Below are 15,072 nucleotides of genomic sequence, written 5' to 3'. Positions count from 1 at the left end.
ATGAGCACTATAGGGTACCTAAGTAGGACATTTAAGAGTCACACAAAGGGGGACTTTTTTCCTTTTTAGATCATTATGAATTTCTAAAATGGATTTCCATGTATAATAACAAAAGTCATGTATAAAATGACTACAAATGACTATAACTGGCACGTAGAATGCAATAAATGCTTTATGACTATGCCGCTATATGTTTGAATGTGCAGAATAAAAGACAAGAGGACGCCGTTCTGATGGACACAATCTTTAGTAACAATATGTACAAGAATCCCACGTGCCCCGTGAAGGCCCCAGGAATGTTCCCCAGTACGACTGTTAATCAGAAATCACTAGAAGTCCAGGTGCTTCTCGCCGCCGGCTGCAGGGCCACATCCTGAGCTCAGCAGTTTGGCCGATCCTGCCAGATCCTGTTTGCTTGAACGACTCACTGTGTCTGACAAGTCTGGAGGCAAATGCAGTCTCTGTGGACAAAATAAAAATAACAGAACACAACCATTATTAAATGTTTACTGGAAGCAACACACAGCACCTTATTAGTCACTCATGTAGTCATTCGCTTTAACATGCTATGGACGTGTCCAGAAATCTCTTCCGAACCATTTGCTTGAAATAAAAATATACTTACGTGGGGGGGGGGGCGGCTGTCAAGCTGCGTGGATAGTGACATCTGACATGGAAATTGAAGAGCATTTTGCTTAAAAGGGCTCATGAGTCGCATTGGCCATAATTGTGTGGATTGACACTCGCGATACCTTTATGATAATAGCAAGTATTTGCTAGACACGTGACCAATGGATAATATGCATTGAAGATGGCACAACTTTTGCACTAAGTTAAGGAACCCATAGTCATTAGAAGGTAGTGTTTAAGTGTTTAGGTCTGGTTGATGGGTGATTATTGTTACATTATTACCATATCTTTCAAAAGCACAACATATTGTACAATGGGAAGGTGTATACGTAACACCTACAGATTACCTGGCCAATACAGAAGAGGCCCCTGCTAAACAGAGCTTACAATCTAAGAGCTTGCCACCCCCATCTAACCTGTGTGTCCACTCAACTGTTGAAAAGCATCTCCCAGTATCCATTAAGATCTGAAGGTCATGGAATGGATTCTGAGAGTTTTCCTTTTCATTTAAAGTGATATTGACAAGTCGATATCAAAGACCATCACCCCATACAACCACTCAGCCCAGAAACACCCTAAAATGGGTTTTTTTAGTCATTATTCTGTACCACGATGGAAAGAGAAGAAGTAAGGTTCGGTGGGCAGGAGGCTGTAGAAATGATAGAGATGCCAGAATGATTATCCAATAGGTTGGAGAACAAATGCACCCCAAGTGAACTCCACTAGGCTGGGGTACAAAAGTACTCCAATCCAAGCATTGGGCTGGCTAGTATAGGACAGGAGGGTTTAAAGATATAAGTGCTGCCCATTGTTGTAATACTCATTATAATTCCTGTCTTTGTTTCTGTGCCCTTTCTTGGTAAGGAAAAATATAGGGCCCTAAAGTTGACCTAACATATTATAATGTAGTTGGCCAATGTGTTTTTTACTTGAATCCATGAAGGTCTGATAGTGATGGCCCACAAGTGCTGTAATCATCTGGTGCACAATGGGAAAGGCAAAGTTTACAGGCTGGAGGGGTAATAATTTTTTTGTGGTGGGGGGAGGGCAATATTTGCGGCTTTTGATATATTAATGGAACGATAGAACACAATATGTTTTACTATGTCTGTCACCTTGTTTTGATCCAAGGTCAAAAGACAGGCCAAGGGGGCTTGTAAAGTCTGAAAAATACATTCATAGAAGAACAAACCATTTAAACAATGGGTAAAATATTGTATAAAGCTCTTACTGCCCTACCCTAAATATGCTATCATTTTTTTTATCTGCTTCCCCTTCCATTCCCTGGCTAAGAGATGTCTCCAACCCCAAGTGGATACTTTGCAGACCCCAATGTAAACTTTCCAGGTCACCCCCAAATACAAAGGGCAAGAATTAACTGAGAATGGCGTGACGGTATCATTGCGATATGGCTCTACATGCATAGGGCCAGTGGTCATTAATTGCGCCATTTTGCCATTGGACAAGGACCACAATGGAGATTAATTACTACATATAACCAAATAATAAAGTTCATGCTGAATCATTTAGAGATGTTTCGATGACCCTGTTAAATAAGGACAACAAATAGGGCTCATGTGGAAGCACAAGGATGGCTGTTCTTTACCTTGATTAGTTCTTTTCATTTGGTTCCTATGCAAAGCGGCAGAAAATGTGTTTGTAGCAGAAAAATACAGAGGCAAAATGTGTAACTTGCCCTGGGCTTGGAAATGCCTCGTTCAGCTCTGACAGCTGAGACCACAGCAGGAGCATGAAAGAACTCTAGAGGTGACACAGACCTCGTTTCACTATAGGATTCCCTATGAAGAGCACATTGCAGTACAAATATGGCAACTGTTTCCTGAGGTTAAGGAACCTGAGCTATTTTAACCTGCATAATTGACAGAGCCTGCCCCAAAGTCAAAATTTTGTGAACTTTTTTATTAGGGATGCACCGAATCCACTATTTGGGGTTCAGCTGAATCCCGAACCGAATCCGAACCCTAATTTTCATATGGAAAAAGTGTAAAAAATCCTTCTTTTGTGATGAAAGTCATGTGATTTTCCTACCCGCCCCTAATTTACATATGCAAATTAGGATTTGGTTCAGCCAGGCACAAGGACTTGGCTGAATCCGAATCCTGCTGAAAAAGTCCGAATTCCGAACCGAATCTTGGATTCGGTGCATCCCTACTTTTTATTCATGACCTTCTTTTATTTCACCCTCCCATCCCTTCTACATCCTTGAGGCTTCAAGGGCGATCAGCCCAAATGTCTGCAAATCTCTGCTATATGTAGGACAAGCTAGGTCAAGTCAAGCTGGCCATACACAGGCCAATAAAAGCTGCCAACATACCAAATCGGCAGCTTATCGGGCAGTGCGTGGGTCCCTCTGATGGGCTTCCCTACACGATATCTGGCTGAAAGTCAGGCAGATGTTGGTCGGGCAGGGTTAGAAATCCCATCGGATTGCAGCCGCATCTGTTCGTTGATCCGGTCCTGCGATCCGACCGCCCATTTTGCCTACATTATGAGATCCGATAGTTGGGCAGTTGGACCCACGTTCAGCCTATTGCCCACTTCAATGTGGGCAAATCGGGAAGAGATCCGCTCGTTTGGTGATTTCTACATGTATGGCCACCTTTAAGTCTGTTATGCACTTAAGCAGATCTTTGATGAATTTTGTCACACACTGGGGCCATATGGCTGATATGGAAACCCAACAGATAAGGGCCAAATCAATGTGCTAATGCCACCCTCCCCAATGGGCTTTTCAAACCAAAACAATAGAAAAAAGTCCTGATGCTGAGTATTAGGTCTTTCGTCCTTGAAAGGGACCAATACAAAATTCCATGTGTAGTGGTTAAGATATGTGAAATGGTGGCATAAATGGAACCTAGGCCTAAATTTGGGACCATTGACACTCTGGGCCTCTGCATACGTCAAAAACAATCTTTATCATATGCAATGGAGCTTTTAGATATCAACCAGGTGGGAATAAAAACCATTGATGGGTTATCTGAATTTGGTCATTAAAGGGATCCTGTCATCGGAAAACATGGGTTTTTTTTTCTCAAAACACATCAGTTAATAGTGCTACTCCAGCAGACTTCTGCACTGAAATCCATTTCTCAAAAGAGCAAACAGATTTTTTTATATTCAATTTTGAAATCTGACATGGGGCTAGACATATTGTCAATTTCCCAGCTGCCCCTGGTCATGTGACTTGTGCCTGCACTTTAGGAGAGAAATGCTTTCTGGCAGGCTGCTGTTTTTCCTTCTCAATGTAACTGAATGTGTCTCAGTGGGACATGGGTTTTTACTATTGAGTGTTGTTCTTAGATCTACCAGGCAGCTGTTATCTTGTGTTAGGGAGCTGTTATCTGGTTACCTTCCCATTGTTCTTTTGTTTGGCTGCTGGGGGGAAAAGGGAGGGGGTGATATAACTCCAACTTGCAGTACAGCAGTAAAGAGTGATTGAAGTTTATCAGAGCACAAGTCACATGACTGGGGGCAGCTGGGAAATTGACAAAATGTCTAGCCCCATTTCAGATTTCAAAATATAAAAAAATCTGTTTGCTCTTTTGAGAAATGGATTTCAGTGCAGAATTCTGCTGGAGCAGCACTATTAACTGATTCATTTTGAAATTTGTTTTCCCCATGACAGTATCTTTTTAACTACACATGGGACCTACATACTGTATTATCTGAATCTTTAGGTGGTCTGACCAAACAACAAATAGTTCTCCGTAGGGCAATTTAGAAAGAATAAGTGACTAACCAAGAAAGAGAATCAGAAAACTTAGCGTTTCTGAATTTTTCATAAAGAAGTTGCCGAGTACAGAGCTTTGAAAGGAATCCCAGTTCCACAAGTTTACTAAAAGAATACACACAAGTAGTATCTTCTGAGTTTTATGCTCTTCCCCAGGTTAAAAAATGGCGTCAAGATTATATCACTAGTAACATGGGCATTGGGAGTAAGGAAGAACAGTAGAATATAGGTGTAGGTAGATGACCGAGGAAGCAGTGAGGATGAGGAAGGTTTGATGTTTACCTATATGCTTTGGCAAAAGGCTGAAAAGCATCGCTTCAAACTCCCTAACTCATTTGCCAACGAATGAATGAACAGCTGTAATTACCTTCCCAGAAAATCATGACAACCCCAAACCTTTTCTTTCCACCGGCGTTCAATTTGCAAAAAATAAGGTCACCAGTAGTTCCTTCGCATTACCATAACAGAGTATTTCCAAAACCATAAACAGTTTTTCATGGTTGTGAATAAAAACAGATTTTGCTGGGAAACTGTTCCTGAATCTAATAATTATCCTCTTCATCCTCTTAATTCAGTCCCAGTGTTTTGCCGAGGAGTGGGATGGAAGCCAGTTTGAGTCGTCAGGAGGATTATGCTCATACGAGTCTCTCCCCAGGACGCCAGGCAGCCAGCAATTACCCAGAAAAAAGCGGTCCTTTTGATTTAAAGGAAAAGTTTCAGAAATAGGCTAAAACGCTGAATAATACACATGATTAGTAATTTGTAGCTGTAGATCAGGGGTTTCCCCCTCCACCAGAAGTGTTTGTTGAAAAAAAACGACACCTGTGGGGAGTTGAGGATTTTCATTTCTCCCCCGACTCAATAGAACGTTGTATAAAAACTATTACGGAGCTGGGGAGGACCGGGGCAGCCTCCGTAATCACCTTCAGAAAATATATCTGTATATTCTATTGTGGTGGAACTCTGAATAAAATCTTTTCAAGCAGCATCTTTTATATGATGCCCTGGATTTTTAAATGAAAATGGGGGTCAAATTCTCTCATTTTCCTTACAAAGGAGTGAAAAGAACAACTGGGCAGACTTGATGGCCGCACCAGAAGGTGATTTGATAAAAGGGAGACTAGGAGTGAATGCTGGACTCTGATCAATGCCTTATTGTGAGCGCTCTCGGAGACAAACGAGGACTGGCTACGATTTAAGCTGTGTAATTAAATTTCACACAATATGGAGCAGCAAATGACATGTAAATTATGAATGGACGGTCCCTTCGCTTTCCATGACAGTGGAAGTGTACGTGAATCATTAGATTATACCGGACAGCGGAGACTTTCAAAAGCTTGTCTTCTTAAGCACACACGGCCCGTTTGGCACAAGTGATGTACTTTGAGACTATTTCAAACAGTGCCCGGACAATAACGAACCAGCCTTTGATTGTGTTTGTCCACCTGGGTATAAAATGGACATTATTGCAATATTGTATCACACACCAAGATGCCTGGTTTTCTCCCGGGGGTCACGTGACTCGATGTACTTATCTAGATTACCCGTCAACAACAGAAGCCATTTCAGATGGTAAACAGAGAGGCAAATTGTTCTTGACATCTTGTCCAGTTTTTTTTTACATTGTTTATGAGAAACAATTCCAAAGCCTATACATTTTTTTTTTTAAAAAATGAGCAACTCTTGAGTCGTCGAGACAACAAAAACCTATAAACCAGTACAAGTATCACTAGTGAAACTGACCCTTTTTAGTTCAAAGAGTTGAAGTGGTGGTGCACCTTAAACTATCATTCTTTAGACATTCCCATCTTAATGAGAACAAATCCGCCTTTCAGTTAAAGCTTTAGCTGAAAAAAATGGAAAGCTGGGATCTTTTTTTTTTTGCGAGGCAGCTCATTAAAAATGTGGAATGCTGCATGAGGGCCCTCTCCACATGGAGAGTCTTTCTGGTTGAGTAACTCAGATGGCTCTAGGATAAATGTTCCTCTTCTCAAGTAGTTGTTTTGCACTCAGAGCCTCAGAGAAAAGAGACACAACGTGTTAGTCAACAGTAATTTTGAAAGGATGGAAAAGGATTTGGATATAGACGGGGGGTGGAAAGTTAACATCTCATCTTCCATGGTGAGACTGCTTTGAAGTAATGAGAACTTTATCTGTTGCCGGGGAAAGCAACAGCGTGTTTTTCTTTTGGTTCTGAAACAAAAGTCCTTTTTTTCCGGCACCCGAACAGATTTCGACATACGTAGAAAGACAAATAACAAATACAGTGAAACTATTACCTTTACTTAACGAGCAGGTGCATTTGAAGAGCTGTTAGAACTGGGAAAGGTTCTCATCATAAGTTGAAAACAAATACATTTATATTAATTTGGTTTTACGTTTGGTCTCCTAGATGGATTTTTAGTGTAATTATATTACTATTATATAATTATATAATAATAATAATAATAATTATATTATTTATATAAAAAATGTTTTATTTAAAAAAAAAGTTTTACAAATTATAAGCTCTAATGAGCCTGACGTCCTGAAGTGGTCAGTATGTGAGCAAATTGGTTTTTTGATGTATAAACTATTCTATTAAACAGTGATGAAAAAATCTATAAATATGCATTATTATTATATCTTGTAACACAACGAAATACTAAACTTAAATTAATTTTAAAAAAATTAAAAAAGTTAATATGTATTATTACTATGATTATTAATAAAAATAAATCATATAACTTTTTAACCAAAGTTACAAGTAAATAAAATAATTATTAATATATATATATAAATATTGTTTTTACAATTTGGTTTTAGAATTCTAATGATAGATTTAGAAATGAACCATTCCAAAAAGTCTGGCATAAAAAAAAAAGTTTCTGGCAAATATTAGAAAAAGATCCGTTTTCTTTGGTTCTATATAAAATGAACATTTTTGGAAGGGGAAGACGTATATACTTCCGGCGAAGCAACACCTGCAGAAGTCATAGTTTCTATATCCAAACCTATCAATTACCACCAGCTCTTCCATCTCTTATCATTGGAATAACACGGATTCTTTTCTATTCCTTGTGTCAAAAGGGCTAATAATTAAAATTTGATGTAAACATGACAACTATATAAACTCAGCGGAAATACAATCTCTGCATTCATATCCAGTGAAGCACAAAACGCAGAGGGAAAAAATTACTATCATTAAAAAATCCCACTTACTGAGTGTGTTTCCCCTTTCAGTTTCTTGGTTTTGTATAAATCAAGAGAAGCTTTCAATTTAATAAAAATGTTCCATTTAATAGTAATAAAAAAAAAACAACAAAACAACGTAGCAAGTTCATCGCTTGCATTTAAATGATACCTGGATCAATCACTTTCCTAAAACACAAAGGTCATGTGCCTGTCTGTTAAGCAGAGGGAGGATAATATGATCTATTTTGCAAATTATAACTCTATTTATTTACAGCTACCAAAGATATCCTTCAGAAAGTTAAGGGAAAATTTAAGGGATTACGAACGTGCAAATATGAATACGCTCGGCGCCCATAAGAACAGATTCAAACAAAGAGGAATCATGTAACAATTTAAAAGAGCAAAAAAATGGAATATGGGATATGTGACATGTTGAGAAATATAAGCAATTATGGTTGTTTACACTTAGCACGTTGATCTTTCCTTGCCCAAAGTACAACCCTGGAACTATAAAACTCCAGAGCACTGGCACGTTGCACGTTACTATCACCAGGACTTGCAGGGCTAAAAGTATTGGGACACTGTCATCAAAATATGTTGTCTGAGCAGAGTTGTTTAGAATTTATAAAAAGACAAATGGCAATTCAATGAATATCATTACAAAAAAAAAAATCATAGGTACCATTTTATATACTGAGATCTGTCACGTACGGCTCCGTAAATTCAGAACAAGTGCTAAGCTCCCTCGTCACGGCTCAATTTTCTGCCTGTAGTAGCTTCCTTTGGCCTCGGGAGGAGCTCTTAGCTACTCAGATGTCTCTAGGTCTTAACTTGAGGAGCAAAGCAGATGTTCTGAATGAGCAAAGGGGCACGTGCGTTTCCAAGGTTTTGGACTGAAGGCAACAGTTCAGGGAGTAGACGAAAAGTGTAGTCAGGCAGTGCAGGCCGGGGTTGGTACAGGCGGAGTTCAAGCAAGGTCAATCAGGCCGGGTTCGGTACAGGCAACGTTCAAAGAATAGTCAGGCAGGCAAAGGTCAATATCGATAGAGTTCAGAATAGTCAGGCAGAGTTTGCAGAGTTCAGGATAGTCAGGTAGGCAAGGATCAAAACCGGAATCAAAAACAAGGCACAATCACACCTAGATACTAACGAATTAGACCAAACAACGGGCAATGCTCACAAATCCAAAAGTCCCTTATAGACCTTTGAATTTCATGCCATGGACGCGATGGGGAAAAGAGGTGGAGAAACTAAGAGGTGGGCGTCCCGCTAGACCACCAGGGTATGTTACAAGATCCCAATGGGGTGGAAAGGACTATCCATTGTATGAAGTCCTGTTACTGTATGGGTTTCTGTAGGGTAGGAGTACTCCTTTTTCATCCAAAGGTTTACACTCACTTTATATATCACTACCCTTGTATACATACCTACAAAATGACACATTTATTAATATTGCATACTAATGAATAATATATGTTTGGATAAAATAGGTGCTCTCCAAAGAAAATTCCTTCCACCCATCCCTAATTCAGCAGAAAAGTATACAGCATTTTTTTGGGGGGGGGGGTGAAAATATCCCAGTTGATTGCAATTGAAAGCAGTCTCTGTCTAACAGATTTGGATAACTCCAAAAATGACTCCAAAATGACCAAAGGGGTGGTTGACATTGAAGAGTGCGGGCTCTAGAATTCTAAATTCTTGAAATATTGGCAGCAATGAACACAAAGGGCCATACATAATCTATACTTCATGTACCTTGTCATGAAGCCATTGAGCAATATATGGAACAATCAAGGGATAATTAGTGGCACAGCTGACACACAACTCTGGGAAGTCTGGTTCAGTTCTGTTCCTTGTGCCTTCAGGCATTTACCATTATCTACCTGACCACAAGGTTTCAAAATTATATTGTCAGCTTGATGAGACAGGTAAACAAGAATGAAACATGGGATTACACAGACCTAAACAAATATTACAGGAGCAATAATGCTCATCAAGAAGTCAAAATAATAGCACTACTTTGCCTTGGACTCCAATGCATAATTATTGTTAAGGGGCCAGCTAGCAAAGACGAAACATGTAGGGCAATATAGAAATACAGATTCAATCAACAAGACTATTGCCTAAAAAATTCATAGTGCCCAGAAACAGCATATTATTGTTTTTCTTATCACCATAACACAAAGCTGAGCCAAACGGAACACAATGAAGTCAATCGAACGCCGATGAGTCAACAGCAAGAAGAAACAGGTTTGTGGCAATGACCCTGAACCCTACTACTGTCTGGTGATTGCTGCTGATGTGTCTGCAGGCTATTGTCAGGGTTTTTCAAACCTTGAGAACATTCATAACACATACACTGACCAAAATGATGACTCCAAATCCCAAAGAAAGCTTTTATGATTCAGTAGGGGTGCAGCAAATCCAGGAATCGGTTCAGGTATGCACATTATTTGGTGGAGGATTCGTGTTTTTAGTTGAATGATATCATTCTGGACTTGACACATTCCCTGTCAAATTGTGACAAATTGATTAGGTGACTAAATATAAATTTCAGAATGCATATGCTCCACCATCAAGAAAGTTAGGTTTGTTCTTATAAGTACAACCAACCACCTGTTATCTCTCCAAAAATGAAGATCTCAATGTGTGAGACAAACATCATGCGTCAAGAACTGTTGAAGCAGAGGAATCTTTATATTGTGCAGGGGCGTAACTACAGACCTGCGGCTGCAGGGGGGCCCAGGAGGTATAGGGGGCCCCATGAGGCTCTCATTGATGAGCAATTTGAACATATATTGGTAAAACAGGACAAACACTGGATATGTTGGGGGCCCTAAAATTAATTTGCTGTGGGGCCCAGCAACATCTAGTTATGCCACTGATATTGTGTAACATGTCATTTGTCTCATTTCAGTCATGCAGAATTCCATCAAAAACGTCCACTCCACGTGTCAACTGGTAGCCAGGAATTTGAGGAACTTGAGTATTAGGCGAGGTGTTACACAATACGCAGTGACACAAACTGCCTGACAGAACTTGTATGGAGATAAATGTCGAGACTATTTACTTTCCAGGTGGCCGATTCTGTGTAACAGATAACTAATGACTCCTTAAATCCTTTAGACATGGTGCTTGTCTAATGAGAAAGATGCATTTGCTGTGATGGCAGAGGACACCCTTGGGTCAAGAAGAGTTTTGGATACTGTACAGTTTTAAACTGGGGCATGTACCTGGCTTAATATTACCTTCTCTGCTGTTGTTCATTGATCTTAATTACATTGCTACTCTGTTGTAAATCTTTCTTTTGGGTTTGTCGCAGACCTATAAGTGCATTTTCGCTTGTGGGCATCTCTGTTCCACTTATAGGTGATTTGCCAAACCTAAAGCAGATGTTTTATACTTCAAAACTCCTGCCTCCTGGAAACTACAACCCCTATAAATATTCAACAGAACACACCTTAGATGATAAGTAATCAAGACTCTCTAGCTAAACTAGAAATACCAGAATTCTCAGCTCGCCAGTATTTCTGCAGAAATGGGAGATTGCAGGTTAATAACTCCTATGACTATTCCACGTTGCTTGCGGTTGCTCAGTCACAGTAGAAAGAACTTAGTTGCTTTATAGGTTTTGGGAAACATTTCAGAAGGCCAACAAGATGACAGCCACTCTAATTTCCCATGGTTCCTTCATTTTCTGCTGTGTCCCCATGTTGATACTCTTGGAATAATACCCATCTTTCCTTAAGAAAGTTAGAGGCAATAGAAGTTATACGCATCCAAGGCAAAATGTTTGGGTGATGGGACCACTGACAACTTCTCCCACCGGGAGTTTACCTGGTATCTTGGTGGGTCAGTCCACCCCATAACCAGTATAAAGCCATGCCACCATTTACAATAAAATCAATATATCATATAAGTCACCTACCTACCAGCTCAACAAACAAATTGACCCGAACGGCGGGACAAATTAGTAATTATGCTACTAATCATTTACATTCACATTTCAGGCAAAATATTTTTTTCCTTGAACTACTTTAAAAATTGTACATTGCCATCTTTAAATGTTTTGCTTCCAATGCAGACTGGCCCTAGTACAGGTATGGGACCTGTTATCCAGAATGCTCGGGACCTGGGGTTTTCCGGATAACGGATCTTTCCGTAATTTGGGTCTTCATGCCTTAAGTCTACTAGAAATTCATTTAAACATTAAATAAACCCAATAGGCTGGTTTTGCTTTAAATAAGGATTCATTATATCTTAGTTTGGATCAAGAACAAGCTACTGTTTTATTATTACATTGGAAAAGGAAATCATTTTCAAACATTTGGATTATTTGGATAAAATGGAGTCTATGGTAATTCGGAGCTTTCTGAATATCGGGTTTCCAGATAAGGGATCTTATACCTGTACAGTCAAATGCTCTTATAGAACAATTAGCATATTAACGAGGCACAAAACTGCGGTGTCCATGATATGGTTTTCGACCATGTAGTTAAAGTTTCATTTGGGTTTGTCCCAGACTCTATTACATCCCCTGTACAACAGAGACAACTAAACTTATTTGGTTTGCAAATGGGGAGAATCAGTCATCCATACAAACGATACAAACTATAAATAAGAATTCATGGGGTACCTGACCATAACCCTACATAATTGCTCAGCATGAGGCACAGAGGAGGCAGGGCAAGGTTGTAAGAAGGCATTAGCTGCTGTCAGCCTCTCTAATCACATCGCTGTTTGACAATGGATAACAAACCCCCCATGATGATACAGTGATGGTTCATGAAAAAGGCACAATGCAAATCACTCAACTTTTTTACTTGTTTTTATTTTTCCAACCAGGTCAAAAACTACATGGGGTGTATGAGTCAGTTCTGAAGACTGGTAGCGCCTCGTTGGCACCAACCGAATACTTTGCAAAAGTCTCACTGTCGTGCACTGCCAAGGCGGCTAATGTAGCTGCACCATTAGAGGCAGCTTTCAAAAGTAGCACATAGAATATAATAGTGAGATAGGATTAGGCTATATCCATTCATAGTTAAAAATCATCTTGCAATTCCTAATATGGCTTTTCCATTTGGGCCTTTGCTAACTCAATATTTGACTGGGTTCACTGCTTGACATGATAAAGAAAAAATTAAGTAGATACAGTATATTGGCCTTGTGCTGTAGGAGGACAGAAGACGTACTGTAAATGGTCTAGGTAGCAGGACACTTTTTATTGGACAGGAACCACACACATATAGTATGTTGAATTCGAAGGCAGAGCTAGGCGAGGTCAGTGGAAGTTGGGTCCAGCACATTTAGGGATCCCCTTTGGGTGTGAAGGAGGAAGTAATTGGTTTCCGAAGGAGTAACGGTGGCCATACACTATAGGATCCACCCTGATATGCCCACCAAAGGCAGGGCGACATGGGGCTAATCTGATCGTTTGGTTTTAGGGCCATACGATCAGACTACAATTATGGGAATAGGCGCCAATGGGATGAGGACCACATTTACTAGCCAATTTGGTCCTTGATCGGAGGGGAAAATCAAGCCTGCACATCAACATTTGGAGGGGTTGAACTTTATGGACTTTGTCTTTTTCCAACCCGATTTAACTATGTAACTAACTATATGTAAGTATCTGGCTGAGCTTTGACCAGGTATTGGTCTGGGGGGGGGCCATCAGAAGTCCCCATACATGGGCAGGACCACCTTAAGGAGCAAATGGAAGTCCAATCTATTGTTTGGCACCCATGTAAATTATATGTTGACTCAGTACACGGTGACACTAAGTACACCAGACTCCCTGCTATCGTTCCGCCTTACTCTAAGACACAGGCAAACATGCAAATATCTTACAATTATCCCTACCAAGACTTTACCTGACTGCATTCCAAGGAAATACAGAGACAATCACACTTCAATTATTGGTAGGTGCAAAAAATGTATGAAATGTATCCTTAGGTGTCAGGGAAAAAAGCATCAGAATATGTACGAAAACCTAGTGGTTGAGCCAGTCTAGGCTAATAAGAAAGTGCAAAAGATGGAATGTATGGTTTGGTAACCCAGCAGACCAACCAGAAGCTATATTTTAAAGACTGCAGTTAAAACAAGCAAACATCTCAATGGTTGCTATGGGTTAGCATGACAGGTAGAAACTTGACAGTTACAACATCACTTCCACATACTGACATGATTAGAAATGTAATTCTACACTCAACAAGTGCAGCATTCGCCTTCCAAGTTACAACACATATATAAAACTTCAAATGGCATTTGTTGGCGTTGTAACAGGGAAAAAGGCACCTTATACCAAATTTTCTGGACATGTAACCTCATATGACCTTTCTGGGAAGAGGGATGCTCATTGTCTAGTCAAATTCTCGGAGCCCCCATTCCGGCTGACCCCGTTATTCCACAATCCACAGCCAGTAGCAACGTTCAACTCTGCCCTAGAGCCACAATTACTAAATGCGGCAAAACTTTTAATTCCACTTCACTGGAAAACTACCTATACCCCTACCATAAAAGACTGGTTCAATAAAATTATGGAAATTAGCAAATTTGAGGACATGTCATCCTCCAGCCCTGATCAGTTTGCACGATTTACTACTATCTGGATTACATGGTTTCTGTTCAAAGAAACAGATGTATATAAGGAGCGAGTATGCTGACACCCCGTTGTACCCCCCTAATTCCTTTCTATTTTACCCCCCTTCACCCTCCCCCACCCCTACCGAGTTCTCCACAGTATTCTAGTCCCTCACGTAGAGGTCTGAAACGAAACACCAGCATTTGGTGTTCAATTAAATACACATTTATAAATCTCAGGAGCAATTTTTCATATAAAGTCTTTGTGTGTTGAATAAATATATGTGGCCAAAAAAGGTGTTTTTGTCCCATTCAGCAAGGACAATAAGCGGTATCCCCGAAAAATAAAAAATAGACACATTTTTTAAATAATAATCTTAAATGAATAATTTAATCTCACAAAGATTACAAAAATTTACATAATCAGGTTAAAAAAAACAAAAACAGGGTAACGCGTTTCATGCCTACATGGGGCACCTACTCATAAGCTTGTGGCCTTCCAGGTGCTTCTGAGCTATTTAAATACCCTGGTTTTTACACTGCGGGGCACTGTATTAAAAGCAGAACAGAAAATTGTATTTTACCAACGCATTTCATGCTGTTTCATACACGATATAGACAATTACATACAATTTCCAATAGACAGCCTAGGAGAACTGAACAATGAAACCTCTTGATCAGTCCATGGCTACTTAATGAAAGACAAGTCAAACAGTTTGCTCTCCTCATTTCCACTCCTCATTTATACGTTTTACTCAGGACTTCTAAACTATCGCTGATATTTTTCTAGTCCCCGACTACGAACAAAACAATGATCATCGATGAAAAACTTTCCTACAGAGACCAGGCTAGGAACACACGAGACAATGGAAATGATGACAAAGACGCGGCTTTACAATGGAAAGATTTAAGCCTTTTCTCATTAGAGAACATCA

At 39.8% G+C, this 15,072-nt stretch overlaps 1 protein-coding gene across 2 annotated transcripts in view; it reads right to left on the bottom strand.

The window, feature by feature from the left end:
* Window positions 1-228: 228 nt before the first annotated feature.
* Window positions 229-15,072, bottom strand: part of elp4.S (elongator acetyltransferase complex subunit 4 S homeolog) — a 190,457-nt gene continuing 175,613 nt past the window's right edge. For both annotated transcript variants that reach the window (XM_041591386.1, NM_001094894.1), the window contains 1 exon segment: window positions 229-461. In XM_041591386.1, coding sequence (XP_041447320.1) covers window positions 330-461 — 132 coding nt within the window. In that variant the 3' untranslated portion in view covers window positions 229-329.

This window comes from Xenopus laevis, chromosome 4S (assembly GCF_017654675.1).
Source record: "Xenopus laevis strain J_2021 chromosome 4S, Xenopus_laevis_v10.1, whole genome shotgun sequence".
In the NCBI taxonomy this organism is placed as follows: domain Eukaryota; kingdom Metazoa; phylum Chordata; class Amphibia; order Anura; family Pipidae; genus Xenopus; species Xenopus laevis.
Note: the sequence above shows the minus strand (reverse complement) of the source record. Positions and strands in the feature narration are given on the sequence as shown.